The sequence below is a fragment of the Dysidea avara genome, chromosome 10, assembly GCF_963678975.1.
Source record: "Dysidea avara chromosome 10, odDysAvar1.4, whole genome shotgun sequence".
Lineage (NCBI taxonomy): Eukaryota > Metazoa > Porifera > Demospongiae > Dictyoceratida > Dysideidae > Dysidea > Dysidea avara.
In genome coordinates this window covers 28,147,280-28,161,927 of record NC_089281.1, presented here as the reverse complement: position 1 = coordinate 28,161,927, position 14,648 = coordinate 28,147,280, and the positions used below count along the sequence as shown (strand labels likewise).

At 38.3% G+C, this 14,648-nt stretch overlaps 1 protein-coding gene and 2 long non-coding RNA genes across 21 annotated transcripts; 1 reads left to right on the top strand and 2 right to left on the bottom strand.

Moving 5' to 3' along the window:
* Positions 1 to 6,024: 6,024 nt before the first annotated feature.
* On the bottom strand, positions 6,025 to 8,436 carry LOC136268221 (E3 ubiquitin-protein ligase TRIM71-like). The gene has a single exon (XM_066063501.1). The coding sequence runs from the start codon at positions 8,381 to 8,383 to the stop codon at positions 6,089 to 6,091; it is 2,295 nt and encodes a 764-aa protein (XP_065919573.1). The 5' UTR covers positions 8,384 to 8,436; the 3' UTR covers positions 6,025 to 6,088.
* Positions 8,437 to 8,452: 16 nt separating this feature from the next.
* Positions 8,453 to 11,579, top strand: LOC136268224 (uncharacterized). 13 transcript variants are annotated; one of them, XR_010706940.1, is made up of 9 exons: positions 8,454 to 8,682; positions 8,735 to 8,795; positions 8,852 to 8,972; positions 9,617 to 10,290; positions 10,345 to 10,401; positions 10,453 to 10,470; positions 10,518 to 10,637; positions 11,252 to 11,367; positions 11,435 to 11,579. It is a non-coding gene; the product is annotated as an uncharacterized lncRNA (long non-coding RNA). The 13 variants fall into 13 exon arrangements; XR_010706936.1 differs by having other exon boundaries at positions 8,453 to 8,682; positions 8,735 to 8,972; XR_010706937.1 differs by lacking the exon at positions 8,852 to 8,972 and having other exon boundaries at positions 8,455 to 8,682; positions 8,735 to 8,819.
* LOC136268225 (uncharacterized) lies at positions 11,462 to 14,292 on the bottom strand. Of its 7 annotated transcripts, none has more exons than XR_010706948.1 (8): positions 13,938 to 14,292; positions 13,761 to 13,881; positions 12,679 to 13,124; positions 12,533 to 12,625; positions 12,369 to 12,474; positions 12,236 to 12,324; positions 11,686 to 11,744; positions 11,462 to 11,626 (listed from the first exon to the last, which is right to left on the bottom strand). It is a non-coding gene; the product is annotated as an uncharacterized lncRNA (long non-coding RNA). The 7 variants fall into 7 exon arrangements; XR_010706944.1 differs by lacking the exon at positions 13,761 to 13,881 and having other exon boundaries at positions 12,679 to 12,771; positions 12,835 to 13,124; positions 13,914 to 14,291; XR_010706947.1 differs by lacking the exon at positions 13,761 to 13,881 and having other exon boundaries at positions 12,533 to 12,622; positions 12,679 to 12,771; positions 12,835 to 13,124; positions 13,914 to 14,291.
* Positions 14,293 to 14,648: the final 356 nt, after the last annotated feature.

Genomic DNA, 14,648 nt, shown 5'->3' with positions numbered 1-14,648 from the left:
CAATTATTCTGAATCTGCCGGTGCAACCTACAGATTTCGTCGAATAAGTATTTCTGTTTAAATATTTCTGCATTAATCTGTTTCTCTTTCCACTAATAGCATCCCCGACAGTTGAAAAAATGCATTCTAAGGGGTAATTGAGGTTGGTACTGCTAAAATATTGCAGGCTATTGGAGTTAATACTGGAAAATGCTTTAGTTTTCAACCCGATAACCTAACAGACTGTGTTTGTGGGTAATCAATGACTGTTGAGTATACTTTTAGGTATTCCTTTGTGGTTCTACTTAATTCAATAAGACAAAATGAATTACAGCAGCCTTGTTGTCAGAAGTCTGCCACAATGTTCACACTGAACCATCATTACAACATTTGTCAGGAGAACAATTCCACTACAGATCTGCTAACACTGAAGATGGGTGCCTGGCTTGATATGAGAGCAGAGTTTTTGGGATAGGATAGGAAAATGGCCTTTTTGGTGTAAAGTTTGTAACCCTTTTGCTGATTCTTATTGTCGAACTATGACAAGAAGAGAACTAATGATGAGCGAGTACATAAGGTAGAGAGGGAAATTTCTCTCCCTTGGTGTTTTCATGCTGTGGTGGGATGAGTCCAGTTGCAAATATTGTTTACAAAAGACTTGCAGCACTTATTTCCTAGAAACAGGATCATCCTTATAATCAGACACTGTTTGGATTATTTCTTATTCATTGCTTCCTTCTGCTTACAAGGATCAAGATCAAGCCATCATAGATGCAATTTTCAAGATCCAGCTGTTGACTTGGCCTGTTCCCATATTGTAACTTTTCTGTGATACTTTTATACTGTTGTATAAAATAATACATCGTAGTGGTAAAAGAAAGGAAAAAAAATTGAGTTAGAAAATTTTCATACAGCTATGAAACTTTTCCTCCAGATTCAACCATTCCGCAGAGTATTATTTTATAGCTACAAAAGTTTGCCACTTAATCCTTCCATAGCCACTAGACTTATTCCATCATTAGCTACCATCCCTCATCCAGACAGATTAACTTGTAGTACAGAAGGAAGAGGGGGATATGATCTTTATTCATGAACTCTTATACATGGCCACTTCAATTTTGACCCATGAAGCCAGAAACTTTTACCGCCGCAAGGGTCACAATTTCAAATTGTTTAAACCTTTTGCTATATATATATTAATGCAACATCAATATCGTGTCCTGTACAAAATTCCAATAGCAGCTGGTGGTATATTTTTGATATACTACAGCAAACTAGCCAATAGAATGATATACGCATCTGATTGGTTAAAGTTTTTTGATAGTATTTGGTTGTTTTACCAGTTAGGCATGTCCGATTTGACAACTGGTAGTAGCATAGTAACCAATACCTGTTACCTAGCAACAACATTGTTGCCTACTAGCAACCATTGCTAGGCAACCACAAGCAATCACTACTAATTCTAAAAATGATTTTGACACTATAGTACAGTTGCTAAGCAACCACCAAAAGGCATGTAACTAGGTCAGGTTTAAATTTTGTTGTCTAGCAACAGTTGCTAAGGATTGTTGACCAATTTTCAAGGCTGCAACACATGTGCATACTCCTTCAACATGCTAATCACAAAGAATTACTTATCAGTACTAATAATGGTGTAAAAACATTAGAAATTGCTGTTACTGCTTCCAAGTGGGAGACGAGATGTTGTATTAACATGTTATACTACAGATATCATGGTATTCGAAATATATACCAAAAGATATACATATTTAGGAAATGGTGAAAGCCTCGCACTATAACATCTTTTCTAAGTTTGTATATCTTTTGGTATATATTTCGAATACCATGATATCTGTAGTGCAACATGTTAATACAACATCTTGTCTCCCACTTGGAATCAGTAACAGCAATTTCTAGTACTGATAAGTAATTCCTTGTGATTAGCATGCTCAAGGAGTATGCACATGTGTTGCAACCTGCAATCTTGAAAATTGGTCCAACAATCCATAGCAACTGTTGCTAGGCAACAAAATTTAAACCTGACCTAGTTGCATGCTTTTTGGTTGTTGCTTAGCAACCATTGCTATGGTGTCAAAATCATTTTTAAAATTAGTAGTGGTTGCCTAGCAATGGCTGCTAGGCAACAATGCTGTTGCTAGATAACACATATTGGTTACTATGGTGCCAGTAGTTGTCAAGTCGGACATGCCTAACTGGAAAAACAACCAAACACTATCTAAAAATTTTAGCCAATCAGATGCGTATATCAAATGTACAAGTGATAATATTATACTGATTCTATTGGCTAGTTTGCTGTAGTATATCAAAAATATACCACAAGCTGCTATTAGAGTTTTTATACAGGACATCCTTTGTTGAATGAATTTTTAACAGTGAGAGCTGCCCCCAGAAGCTGTGAATGCTGCAAGGAACTCTGAATCTTTAAATATTTTGATAGATGATTAGTGGTCTATAATATATACCATGTATGATGGCTTGTAATTACACACTAATTCATACCGGTTTGCCTTAATTTACATCTTAACAAAATTAATAATAATTAACCTATAAGTGTTCTACACTGCTTGATGTCACTTCATCCCGAAACATGCCTTTTCACCAACCTCAGTATGTACAATACATGCATCATGGACTGGTTTTACTCCTTTGTGTTCCAGTTCTTTTTGCTGACAATGCAAGGTGTGGGGCAAAGTGCGGGGTAGCTATCACGCTTATTGTCCATATTTTCCTGGAGTGATTGCAGAGATGCTTTCTCCTTTGGAGGAATTAAGAATGGGGGGGGGGGGGGAGAAGTGGGTTTGACTATGTGAAAGTCTATGATAGCTGACTACATTAATTTTGTCCAAACTAACAACTATAATGGACTAGTCATTTAAGGTTGTGTCATTGGGTGAAACCAGATCCTATCGTTGGTTGAGCTTGATGCATGAGTGTTGTAATGATGACGATGATATAAATCTAGGACAACCATGTGCACCTCATGCTCAATTATTCTATTATAGTGCATTGCGTATATTATGTTGATGAATAACAATTTATATGAGACATATATGCAATTGGCTGTAATTGTATGATACTAAGGCACCAGGTCAAGAGATCTGGGTGGATGTCATTGCCCAAGAAAATATTTAAAACTTATGCTATTTGAGATTGAACATCATAGACTATTTTTCATAGTCCATTCTTAAAACAAAGAAAATTTTAAAATCAGACTTCTGAGATTAAATCTGAGGATATTTTTGCTGGTTGTGCATGCCACTTTGGCTTAGAAATTTTTTTAAATTACACTTTCTGAGGGTGAATTCAGGGACAATTTTGTGAGTTGAGAGCACTAACTACTGTAAGAAAACGAAGTATAAGAAACTGGGTAAATTTAGACTATTGAAATTGAATAATCGTCACTGTGTGATAGCCATATATGTACCCAAGAAAATTTTCAAACCATTTGATACTGAATCTGAGAATAAACACTGGTTATAGAGTTTAAATTACAAATCAACAAACAGTAGAAGGAATTTTAAGTTGGATTAGGGATAAAACAAGGTATAAGGTAATGAAACAAGAGAGGTTATCTATATACTATATAATGACATTTGTGATTGGATTTTGGAAAAACGATCCGAATTGCACATTATAGAAGTTTTGAGATACAAGATTTTAAAGAATTCAAATCAGCATAACTTGCCAAGGATAACAAGCATGCGTATGAAATTTACACAAAAGATGCATCAATCTATTACCTTTCAGACCACTCTCAGTATTTGTAGCTTTTCCCACCAAGAAAATCTGAGCTGTTGGACAAGTGAAGTAGTATCATGAGTGCTCACCATATCAAAACATGTTATTGGGATTTGTGAAGTCAGAATGGCAAAAATGAAAATTACGAAGTTACTGCCAGTAATCATTTTATTAGCAATACTGTGCAGTGTCCTTTGTTTGTTTTTTGTCTTTGGATCATGAAATGGACTGATTAAACTCCGATTGTCTAAAGGTCTCAGGCTGCTATCTTTGATTTCTCCAACACAGACTCTATACATTTTGCATCACTTTGTATTTTCAATTTTTACAAGCACTAGACATGATCAACTATCATAAACTTTAGTACCATTTCAACTCCTTATGAGTCGCTCTATCCAAAAAAATTCGTAATCACCATGGTTACAGTGATGCCATTATTTAATTAGGATGCATACTTCATGATTGCCGACTCTCCAGTTGTATACAATCACTGGACTGGGCTAGTGATTGGACTACTGGACTCAGGTTTTTTTCCCCTTTTCACCAAATATTGGTCAACAGGCTATTGTTTGTTACATAGAATATGATAATCTTATGTAGTTAGACCACTCCCACCTCCAAACACAATAGAAAGCAGTGCAGCCACCATGCCAGAATATGTCAGCTGCAGCTATTCAGGGTGTATGTATTGTCAAATAGCAAGACAGTCACTTAATTTTGCTGACTCGAAAGACCATTACTTAATAGTATTAGGATACATGGTTATTATTATAACTAAACATGTACTGTATACAATTATACTCCATGATAAGAAGAATGGTAGTCATCATAGGAGGTGGAGACAGGAGGGCCAGGGGGGCCGTGCCCCCCCCCCCCCCCCCCCCCCCACTTTTTTGGGACACTGTTTGCAAGAAAAGATCGAGATACTCTAATAGAACAGTCACAGTATTCAAAGAAGCAGTGTAGCAAAATTACTAGCTATGTATGTGTAGTTATAAATAAGGAGATATAATTGGTGAAGCAGCTATTGTCAGCAGGCTGTGACCTTTTTTTTTTTGGTCTTCAACTTACATCTAGCCTGGCCCCCTCACTCTTTGGCCTGCTCCACCGCCCCTGGTAGTCATGCATGACTCTCTGGAAGAGACAGCTGTTAGCTACATCACAAAGTATATACTCATCTGTTTTACAGCCAAGCATTTCTTCAGGGTTGATCTCAAGATTGATTGGCAAATGATACCTGCTGATTGTGTTAATTGTGCTAAAATGCACAGGTAGTGCAAAGTAGACAGGTCTACCTGTATATTCTACATTAAATGTAGTAATAACTACAACCAATTGCCCAAATATGTGCTTAAAAGACAAAAGGAAGAAAAAAGAACTTGATTTCAGTAGTTCAACCCACCAGTGATTGTACGCAACCTTGACTCTCCAATGGATTAAGTTGCTACTTACTATTGTTTGTTGTAAATTTGCAGCCTGTAAACACTTTGGCATTAATTTAATTTTAATCATTGGATAAAGGAGGCTTATGCGTGTGTAATGGTGGCCGAACAATTGATGCCATCTTCAGAAAAAAAATTATGATAGATAATGTAACTTACCTCCATAGGCTGCTGTATATGCATAATGTTTTACGGAAATTTAAATGCATGGTTAATTTTACTTGTGTTTTAATATGCAAAGGGGTGGGGGGTGGGCAAGAAATAGACTTCGATAAATGGAGGTAGGCTACAATTGGAGTTCAGACATGAGATTACAGGGCTGTGCTGGCTCCTTAGTGGCTGATATGTAGCAAAATCAAAAGAAAAAATGTTTGGCCAACATTATCGAGCTATCCACCAGTAAACCAAGCCAGGTCCTTCGCAAGGCCAGAAACCACCATTCGAGCTCTGCACACCACCCAGAAAAGATGCCTAGCCTTGAGTAGTTTAGTGAGGGTCAAAACTAGTACGATAGTGTAGCTATCCACTGCATGGTGGTGTTAGTGTGATTTTGCTTGATGTGTAATTTTGACCAGTTTTGTAAAATCTGGTCATTTTAATCCCTAATTCAGTGATGATTATATAGACTGAAGTATAATTCCCATTATATCTGCAGGTAGACAACCTCTCTTGTTTTACTCCCTTTTAGCTAGCTATACATATATTCCCTTGTTTCGCTTTTTTCCCTCAATCCCATAAGATACCTAATTTTCTTGTAATAGCTATAGCTATGAGCAATGCAGTTGATAAGCATAAAATAAGAATGTAAATTAATCAGCTTCCCATTTATATTTGAACAACACTATAATTATACATAAAGTGATAATAGCAACATGTAGGACACTTACTCACACTATATGGGTAAACTGTTATAACACTACCAATACGTTGTGGTCGCCACCTCTTGTAGCACTTATTACTATCTTTCCATTATCCATCATCACTATTCCATAAGGGCTACTAAACCTATGCTCCCCTTGATAAGAGCCTTCAATAGCTGATGTAAAATTTCCATTTTCTTCAAACACTAATACACAATGGGAATTCCAGCAACTAACCAATAGGTGCCCATCTGGAGTGTAGTGTATTCCAACTGGTTGATATAAATTATAGTGCCTGTGGACTCCAGTAAAGCTACAAAATGCTTGACAGAATTGTCCGTTTGTAGCAAACACTTGGACTCTGTTATTTTGGCAATCAGCAACAAACAATTGATCTTTACCATTCAGTGCTATATCTTTGGGATCATTGAACATACCATGACATGTGCCGTACTTTCCAAAGCAGTAAGAAAATTGCCCATTTTGGAATACTTGAATTCTGTTGTTGCAACTGTCACACACAAACAATAGTCCTGACTGGGACAACACTAGCCCATATGGAGAATTAAACTCTCCATCATTATCACCTTTGCTGCCAAATTGGGACACATAATCTCCATCAAGTTTGAACTTCTGAATACAGTGCAATTCAGAATCTGCAATGTACAAATCTCCCTTCTTGTTTACAGCTATTCCAGTGATGTACATGAACTTTTCATTTCCACTACCTTCTCCACCAATGACATGAGAGTATTGGAAGTTTTTATCAAATACCACTAACTGATTGGTGGAATTATCACGAACTATAAGTTCATTGTTAGGTCCTTTAGCCAACAGAAGAGGATGCCCTAATGCATTGTTAGCAGGTCCATATTTGTCAATAATAATCTTTACCTCCGGCTGAAAATAATGATAACTTCGGACAAACACGTTAACTTTATGGTTCAGTGCTGTTCCTCTCCAATAAATTGATAATGAATGAGTCTCTTTTTGTTTAGGATTATACCATATATGGTATTGTCCTAATGACTCCTCTTCAATACTTACATTTTGTAAAAACTCCTTGTCACAGCGGATTTCTAAATCTTTTGACTGGTTTGCGATTAGAGATCCAAAAACATCTTTCAGTGTAACAGTTATGTTAACTGGATTACTAATTATTGCTGGACCACTTGGAGTACAATCAGAAAAATGGGGAACACGACACACATCACAGACTAAATTACGAGCAAACTCGAATGGTTTACAACATCTAACAACCATGTCACTTGCTTTACACTCTGGATTGAACCTAGCATTTTGCACTTGTTTTGTTAGGTCATCTACTTTACTTTCAATCCATTTATTATACGTTAACAATTGCTTTGTGCTGTTAACTGTTATGGTCTTGTTACAAAACTCACTACAACTCACCAACTGATCTTCTATTGATATCGCATTTTCCTTTTGCAAGGAAAGTCTCTTTACAAATAAGCTAGTAATAGAGTTTAATTTTTTTATTGTCTGCTGTTCTTGTTGCTTTAACAACTTGTACACTTCATCATATGTAGCTCGTATCTTCTCAAGGTTTATTTTACTTTCTGATTCAACTTTTTTCTCACAATGATCAAGTTGTTTGACTGCATTACTCACTTGTTCTAGCAGTTGTTTTATTGTGGAAACAAGTACCTGCTCTAATTTCTCCCTAACTTTGCCCACCATATTTTCGTTGAAATCAAAATCATGGTTTTCAAGAGGATGATCTTTAAAGGTGCAGTCTCGACATATTAAACTACTACAAGTCCTACAGTACAGGTCTAGTGGTTGCTTTTTGTGGGTCTTGCAAAATTCAGCCTTTTCTGGTGCAGATAAGGTTAGTTTAGGATCTTGGGAAAAATCTTTAATGGGAACAATTTTGTGCCATCTGGATAATTTCAATTTCTTATGTGCTTCATTGCAATCATGACAAAAAGAGTCTTTACACTCTACACACCAAGTGACTGCTGGTAAATTTCCACTGCAGTTACCACACTGTGACTGTTCTTCTGTTGTCTCCTTTGAAATTTTCCCCGCCCTCGCTCCTGCCTTTTTGAACTTTTTTACGAACTGATGAACTGTGGAATTAGTGGGAATAGATGCTACCTCGTCTTGAGGGAAAGGTGCACGACATAATGGACAACAAACAACGGCTTCCATTTTATTATTAGATTCTATACTCCTCTCAATACATCGCTTACAGAACGTGTGCAAACACGGGATGGTCTTTGGATCAGTAAAGAGATCTCCACAGATGGAACAAGTTATTTCTTCCTCGATCTGTTGCCATTCTTCTATACCGCCTAATCGCGTCGAGTCAAACGCCATATTCTCCTCGATAGGTTGATCACGTTGTCAAATAAAATTGCACGAGTCTGGCGCGGTCGAAGGGGCGGCCGCGCAGGGCCAATTTTTTTTTTTGGGCCTACTTCTGACTTAGAAAATTTTTCTCGTTTGGTGAACTTACCGTTTTTGTTTGTTTTACGTAAAGTCACATTACTCAGGGGGTTGGTGAATCTCGGGGACAAAACCCTCGAATCAACCCAGCTGGGTTCCTCGAGGTTCTTCTTCTCAAGTGATGTAGCGAAGTCAAGGAGCGAATTATACAGGAAGCTAGTCTTACTACAGTAGGTGAAGATTTCCTTTGCCAACTCACAACACACGAGATGACTGAAACAGATTCGCCATGGGCTGAACTTGCTGGGAGTGGAGGAAATGAAGGCTATAAGAACATGAAATGGTGAACACTGAATATATCTATATGGTATGATAGTGTAAACTGCAATTGTTGGTTAGTTGGATTTCCTGAGACTGCATGAGTAGCTATCTTCATTTGATATGCCAGTATGTCAGTCATTCAGTGTCCAGTTCAGGTGACCCCACCAAAAGCACAGCTAAGTTTGCATCATTTACTCAGGTGAATTGGCAGGGAAGCACTCATTTTTTGTGGGTCCACTTCTGAGTTAGAAAATTTTTACATTTTGTGAATTTACCGTTTTTGTTTGTTTCACGGAAGTCACATTGTTCAGGCATAGATTATATATTCCCCACCTAGGGAATATATAATCGGATCATCGATAAAACACGATCATGGGAGATTTAAAGTAGTCCTAACCCATACCCTAACTCTAATCCTACTAACCCGGTTTCCTAACTCCTAATCCTAATCTAGCTCCTAACCTAACTCCTAACCTAACCTAATTCGACATGATCGTGCTTTATCGTTGATCCTATATAATCTATGGCTTGCCATTTTCTAATCCTTTTAGTGTGCACATGCAGTACTAGTTTCAGTAGTAGGTGTTCTAGAAGCAGTTCCGTTGGGAGCTTTAACATATACCATTATTCTATTGTAATCCAATACTATAGTGCTGCTGTGGTGAAAATTTATGTTTACTAAAGGAGATCGGTCATGCATCATAGTCCCGGGCATGTCTATGCTTGTATTACTGTATGTTAGAAGTGGTGCTGCTAATCACGTATTTGAATAATTGTTATGTGGTTGGCATATTTGATGACACAATGTGTGTTGATATTGCTCATTGTTTCAAATTGTCACAGGGATGCACTGGTATAGAGCAGATGACTCAGGGGACATTGGAGCTGAAGGCAAAGACCTGCTTCAAGGCAGGCATCTGATGACACAGCTGAAAGATGAGCTAAGGAACGAGACGGGTATCACCAAATAGCCGAGCTTAACCTTGCAGTGTAAGGGGGTGGGGCTAGACTGATGATAGTCATGTGAGACAGAGATAGTGCTTAGTGGTTTCTACAACGTTGCAGGACAACTTGCTAATCTCAAAAACATTGTTGCTCCCAGAGCATCCTGCTACCAGTACCCCTAATGTGTAAATAGTCATTAGGGGGAGAGTAGTAAAGCTGTTACTAGTTGGTGGAACATTTCTTGAGACTTGTAGCGGTGTGAAGTTGTCTTTGTTGTTGTTGTTGTTGTACAGGGGAATGTGTCACTGAAGGAACAACTAGAAGTAGCAAGTTAGTGAGTGAAGAAGCCAGTGAGTATAATCTGTTAATTTGGCTGGCCTTACTACGGTGTAGTGTATGGCAAACGGACATTGAGTTTGGGTCAAAATTTGTGGACTTTTTAAGTGGGTGGTTACGTTATGCAAGTCACACTTTGTTTACCACAAGGCCACACTGTACGTGAGGAGGGAGAGGTGCACAAACAACGTACAGCAGTAAGAGTGGTCATCACACAAGGGGACACAGATAAGAAGGTGTGTACTCTGCTGTCATGTGACATCACATGAGCTTATATGACATCATCACAGGAACTAGAAGACAAGATCAATCTGCTACAATAACTGGAAGAAGCTCAAAAGAAAATGGTAATTAGCATTGACGTCTTTAAACTTCGAGCTATTCTGATTGGTTGTTAGGAAGAGAGAGCTAGTCAGGTACAACAGATAATGCTAATTACCATTTTCTTTTGAGCTTCTTCCAGTTATTGTAGCAGATTGATCTTGTCTTCTAGTTCCTGTGATGATGTCATATAAGCTCATGTGATGTCACATGACAGCAGAGTACACACCTTCTGATGATTTGAACTAGACAGCAAAGAGAGGTGCGTGATCTTATCATTTCTGTGTGATACAGTGGAACTTCTCTTCCTTTGTGCTGGCGTAAACTATAAAGTATAATTATTCTCTTGTATAGAGGGGTTCTGCTGTAGTGTTTTGGGTGTTGTGTGGCTGTAATAAAATGAGTGAACCCACTATGACAAATACGGTCATGTCACTAGGCCAAGAGTTGTAAGACCACTTCAATATAGTGACCTTGTCAAGTATATAGGTCCCAAACACAACTGAGATGTACTTCATGACCTCATTTATAAGACTACCTCAATATACAGTAGTGACCGTGTCAAGTATATAGGTCCCAATTGGTGTTTAACTTGGTCCGTTGTTGGGACATGAAACTCGTGTACTGTATTAATGACCACTCCTATGATATGTTTATTGTGGCAGCAGTTGGTTTGTTAGTAGTGCTATTTGGGAAGGCTGTGGGTGTTTTCAACTATACTATAAGCTAACAAAGCCATTGTCTAGCAAACCGTTTTGTGCAGCATATCGATACTGTTGCCACTGCTGTGACAAATCGCATGGTACAAAATAAAGGTGATATGTGGGAACCAGTTACTTGTGTATTATCTTGTGAGGTTGTGTGATCTTGTCACAGGTGTTGACTGTGGTATTTCATAATGAGATGAATTGTGATGTTACCGTAACCTTAAAGAGTTCTACTTCATCAGTGAAGAAAACTAATGACGCCATGGCAACCGGTGGCATGTACAAGTGAGTACATGCTACAGTATGTAACCAGTCATGTCCATTTATCTGTCTGTCTTTCCGTCCATCACAGGACAAACCTATACTGAGTCTACTGACATTCAAGAAACACCTCAGATCATTATTTAACACAATATTTAAATTTGAGTCAGTGTACAATACATATTATAGTGTAAGAAATGTCATCCTTGTAAGTATAACAAAACATGCAACACAAACACATGGTTTACTTGTGCATGTCATCATTGGGATTAAAGAATCCGTCCTGTACAAGATACAAAAAGTTTCACTATCAGTCATCATCCTTATAAACATATCAGTCACCTTAAGTTCATTAATCCACCAGTCTGTAACAGAATTTCATAGCTGGGAACTTCAATTCTCTGTTGGAAACAAATGATAGTAAATAGAAAATTTTGGCTTAGATAGCAAGGAGGGTGCACCATTAATCATTATTATCAAGCTGACTAACAAACCAATCTGATATGGTAGTACATATATAGGCCCTTTCTCTAACAATTTGTTCTTTGGATTCATTATAAAGTGACAATGTGGTAGTTTAATCAATTGTTGACATCACATAAACGGGAATGCCACTTTGAGTAAACTACTGCAAATTTTGAATGGGGAAATTTGCATGGAGAACTGCCAATCTGTGAAATTAAATTTTGTGAACCCCCTCCTCCCCACCTGTAAAACCCTGCTCTACAGCAATGGCATGCACACATTAGCAGTGACAACTAGGTGTCATGAGAACAGTTACAGCTATGTCATACTAGATATGCATATGTAAATGCCACATACATGCTGTATGTTATCACACTTAATGAAAATTGTCAAATGACTGCCACACAGTTGCATTACAAGAACATACCCCACGGTCAGACGATGTACTTTTTGCAAATAAGCAAAAATACACAACAGCAATCTTTTTGGACTGGAACCAGTACTTTCTAATGATGCCTATAGAGGTATTGATGATGGTGTACTAATACAAATACTCTTACTATCCCACTTGAGGATCTTATCTGGTGAGTGTTCTCATAGATAGTATATGTATATAACTAAGACTTGTGAAGTGTGTTTCTTGAATGTCTGTAGTCAAGATTAGTCCTGTGATGACAGATAGATAAATGGACAGGACTGGTTACATACTGTAGCATCTGCTCACATGTACATGCCACTGGTTGCCATGGTTTCTTCACGATGAAGTAGAACTCTTTAAGACGGTAACATCACAATTGTAGTTTGTGAGATGATGCTCCTTTGTGTAACCATGGCAACAATAATAGTTGTGTGAATGTGGTTGGTGCTCACCTGTCCTGCAGCAGCTTTGATCATGTGGGTGGACACTTTGTTATAGTCAATAAATGCTTCCCTTATCCCCTTGGCAACACAGCCAATCTGAGGCTGGAGAAGTACATGGCCCTCACAACACACACCAAGATGGCAACAACATATCACCACACCCACCTTTATGGTCCGTGCTACCATTCCCACTGGGCTCTGTAGTAAGGCTTCAATTATGTTTATTGTAGAAAACCAACATTGTAGAAAACCACTAAATACTATCTCTGTCTCACATGACTATCATCAGTCTAGCCCCACCCCCTTACACTGCAAGGTTAAGCTCGGCTATTTGGTGATACCCGTCTCGTTCCTTAGCTCATCTTTCAGCTGTGTCATCAGATGCCTGCCTTGAAGCAGGTCTTTGCCTTCAGCTCCAATGTCCCCTGAGTCATCTGCTCTATACCAGTGCATCCCTGTGACAATTTGAAACAATGAGCGATATTAACACACATTGCGTCATCAAATATGCCAACCACATAACAATTATTCAAATACGTGATTAGCAGCACCACTTCTAACATACAAACATAGACATGCCCGGGACTATGATGCATGACCGATCTCCTTTAGTAAACATAAAGTTTCACCACAGCAGCACTATAGTATTGGATTACAATAGAATAATGGTATATGTTAAAGCTCCCAACGGAACTGCTTCTAGAACACCTACTACTGAAACTAGTACTGCATGTGCACACTAAAAGGATTAGAAAATGGCAAGCCATAGATTATATAGGATCAACGATAAAGCACGATCATGTCGAATTAGGTTAGGTTAGGAGTTAGGTTAGGAGCTAGATTAGGATTAGGAGTTAGGAAACCGGGTTAGTAGGATTAGAGTTAGGGTATGGGTTAGGACTACTTTAAATCTCCCATGATCGTGTTTTATCGATGATCCGATTATATATTCCCTAGGTGGGGAATATATAATCTATGCCTGAACAATGTGACTTCCGTGAAACAAACAAAAACGGTAAATTCACAAAATGTAAAAATTTTCTAACTCAGAAGTGGACCCACAAAAAATGAGTGCTTCCCTGCCAATTCACCTGAGTAAATGATGCAAACTTAGCTGTGCTTTTGGTGGGGTCACCTGAACTGGACACTGAATGACTGACATACTGGCATATCAAATGAAGATAGCTACTCATGCAGTCTCAGGAAATCCAACTAACCAACAATTGCAGTTTACACTATCATACCATATAGATATATTCAGTGTTCACCATTTCATGTTCTTATAGCCTTCATTTCCTCCACTCCCAGCAAGTTCAGCCCATGGCGAATCTGTTTCAGTCATCTCGTGTGTTGTGAGTTGGCAAAGGAAATCTTCACCTACTGTAGTAAGACTAGCTTCCTGTATAATTCGCTCCTTGACTTCGCTACATCACTTGAGAAGAAGAACCTCGAGGAACCCAGCTGGGTTGATTCGAGGGTTTTGTCCCCGAGATTCACCAACCCCCTGAGTAATGTGACTTTACGTAAAACAAACAAAAACGGTAAGTTCACCAAACGAGAAAAATTTTCTAAGTCAGAAGTGGGCCCAAAAAAAAATTGGCCCGCGCAGGCTAGTCGTGAGCTGTATATAGTAAGAAGCAGTGTTGGGCAAGTTACTTTGTAAAAGTAACTAGTTACATATTACTTACAACTGAACTATTTAGTTACAGTTACATATTACCCATAAAATAAAGTAACTGTAATATTATTGCATATTATATTACTTTGTGTCCACAGCCTTAAGCTGTCACGTGTGAAACTACCACCTTATCACGCGACATGATTGCGTTTTTGGACAATATGCAAATTTTGGTTAAGTAAGAAGCTGGTGAATAAACTTAATTCAGTAGGCCTCGTTATGCACTTGTCAATTTCATGCCCCACCCCCCACCCCCGGGGGGGGGGGGGGGGTGGGGGAATACAGGGGATTTGACAAATCG

What these genes read in the sequence shown, in the direction of transcription:
- LOC136268221 (XM_066063501.1), bottom strand. Translation starts at nt 8,383, where the DNA reads ATGGCGTTTGACTCGACGCGATTAGGCGGTATAGAAGAATGGCAACAG.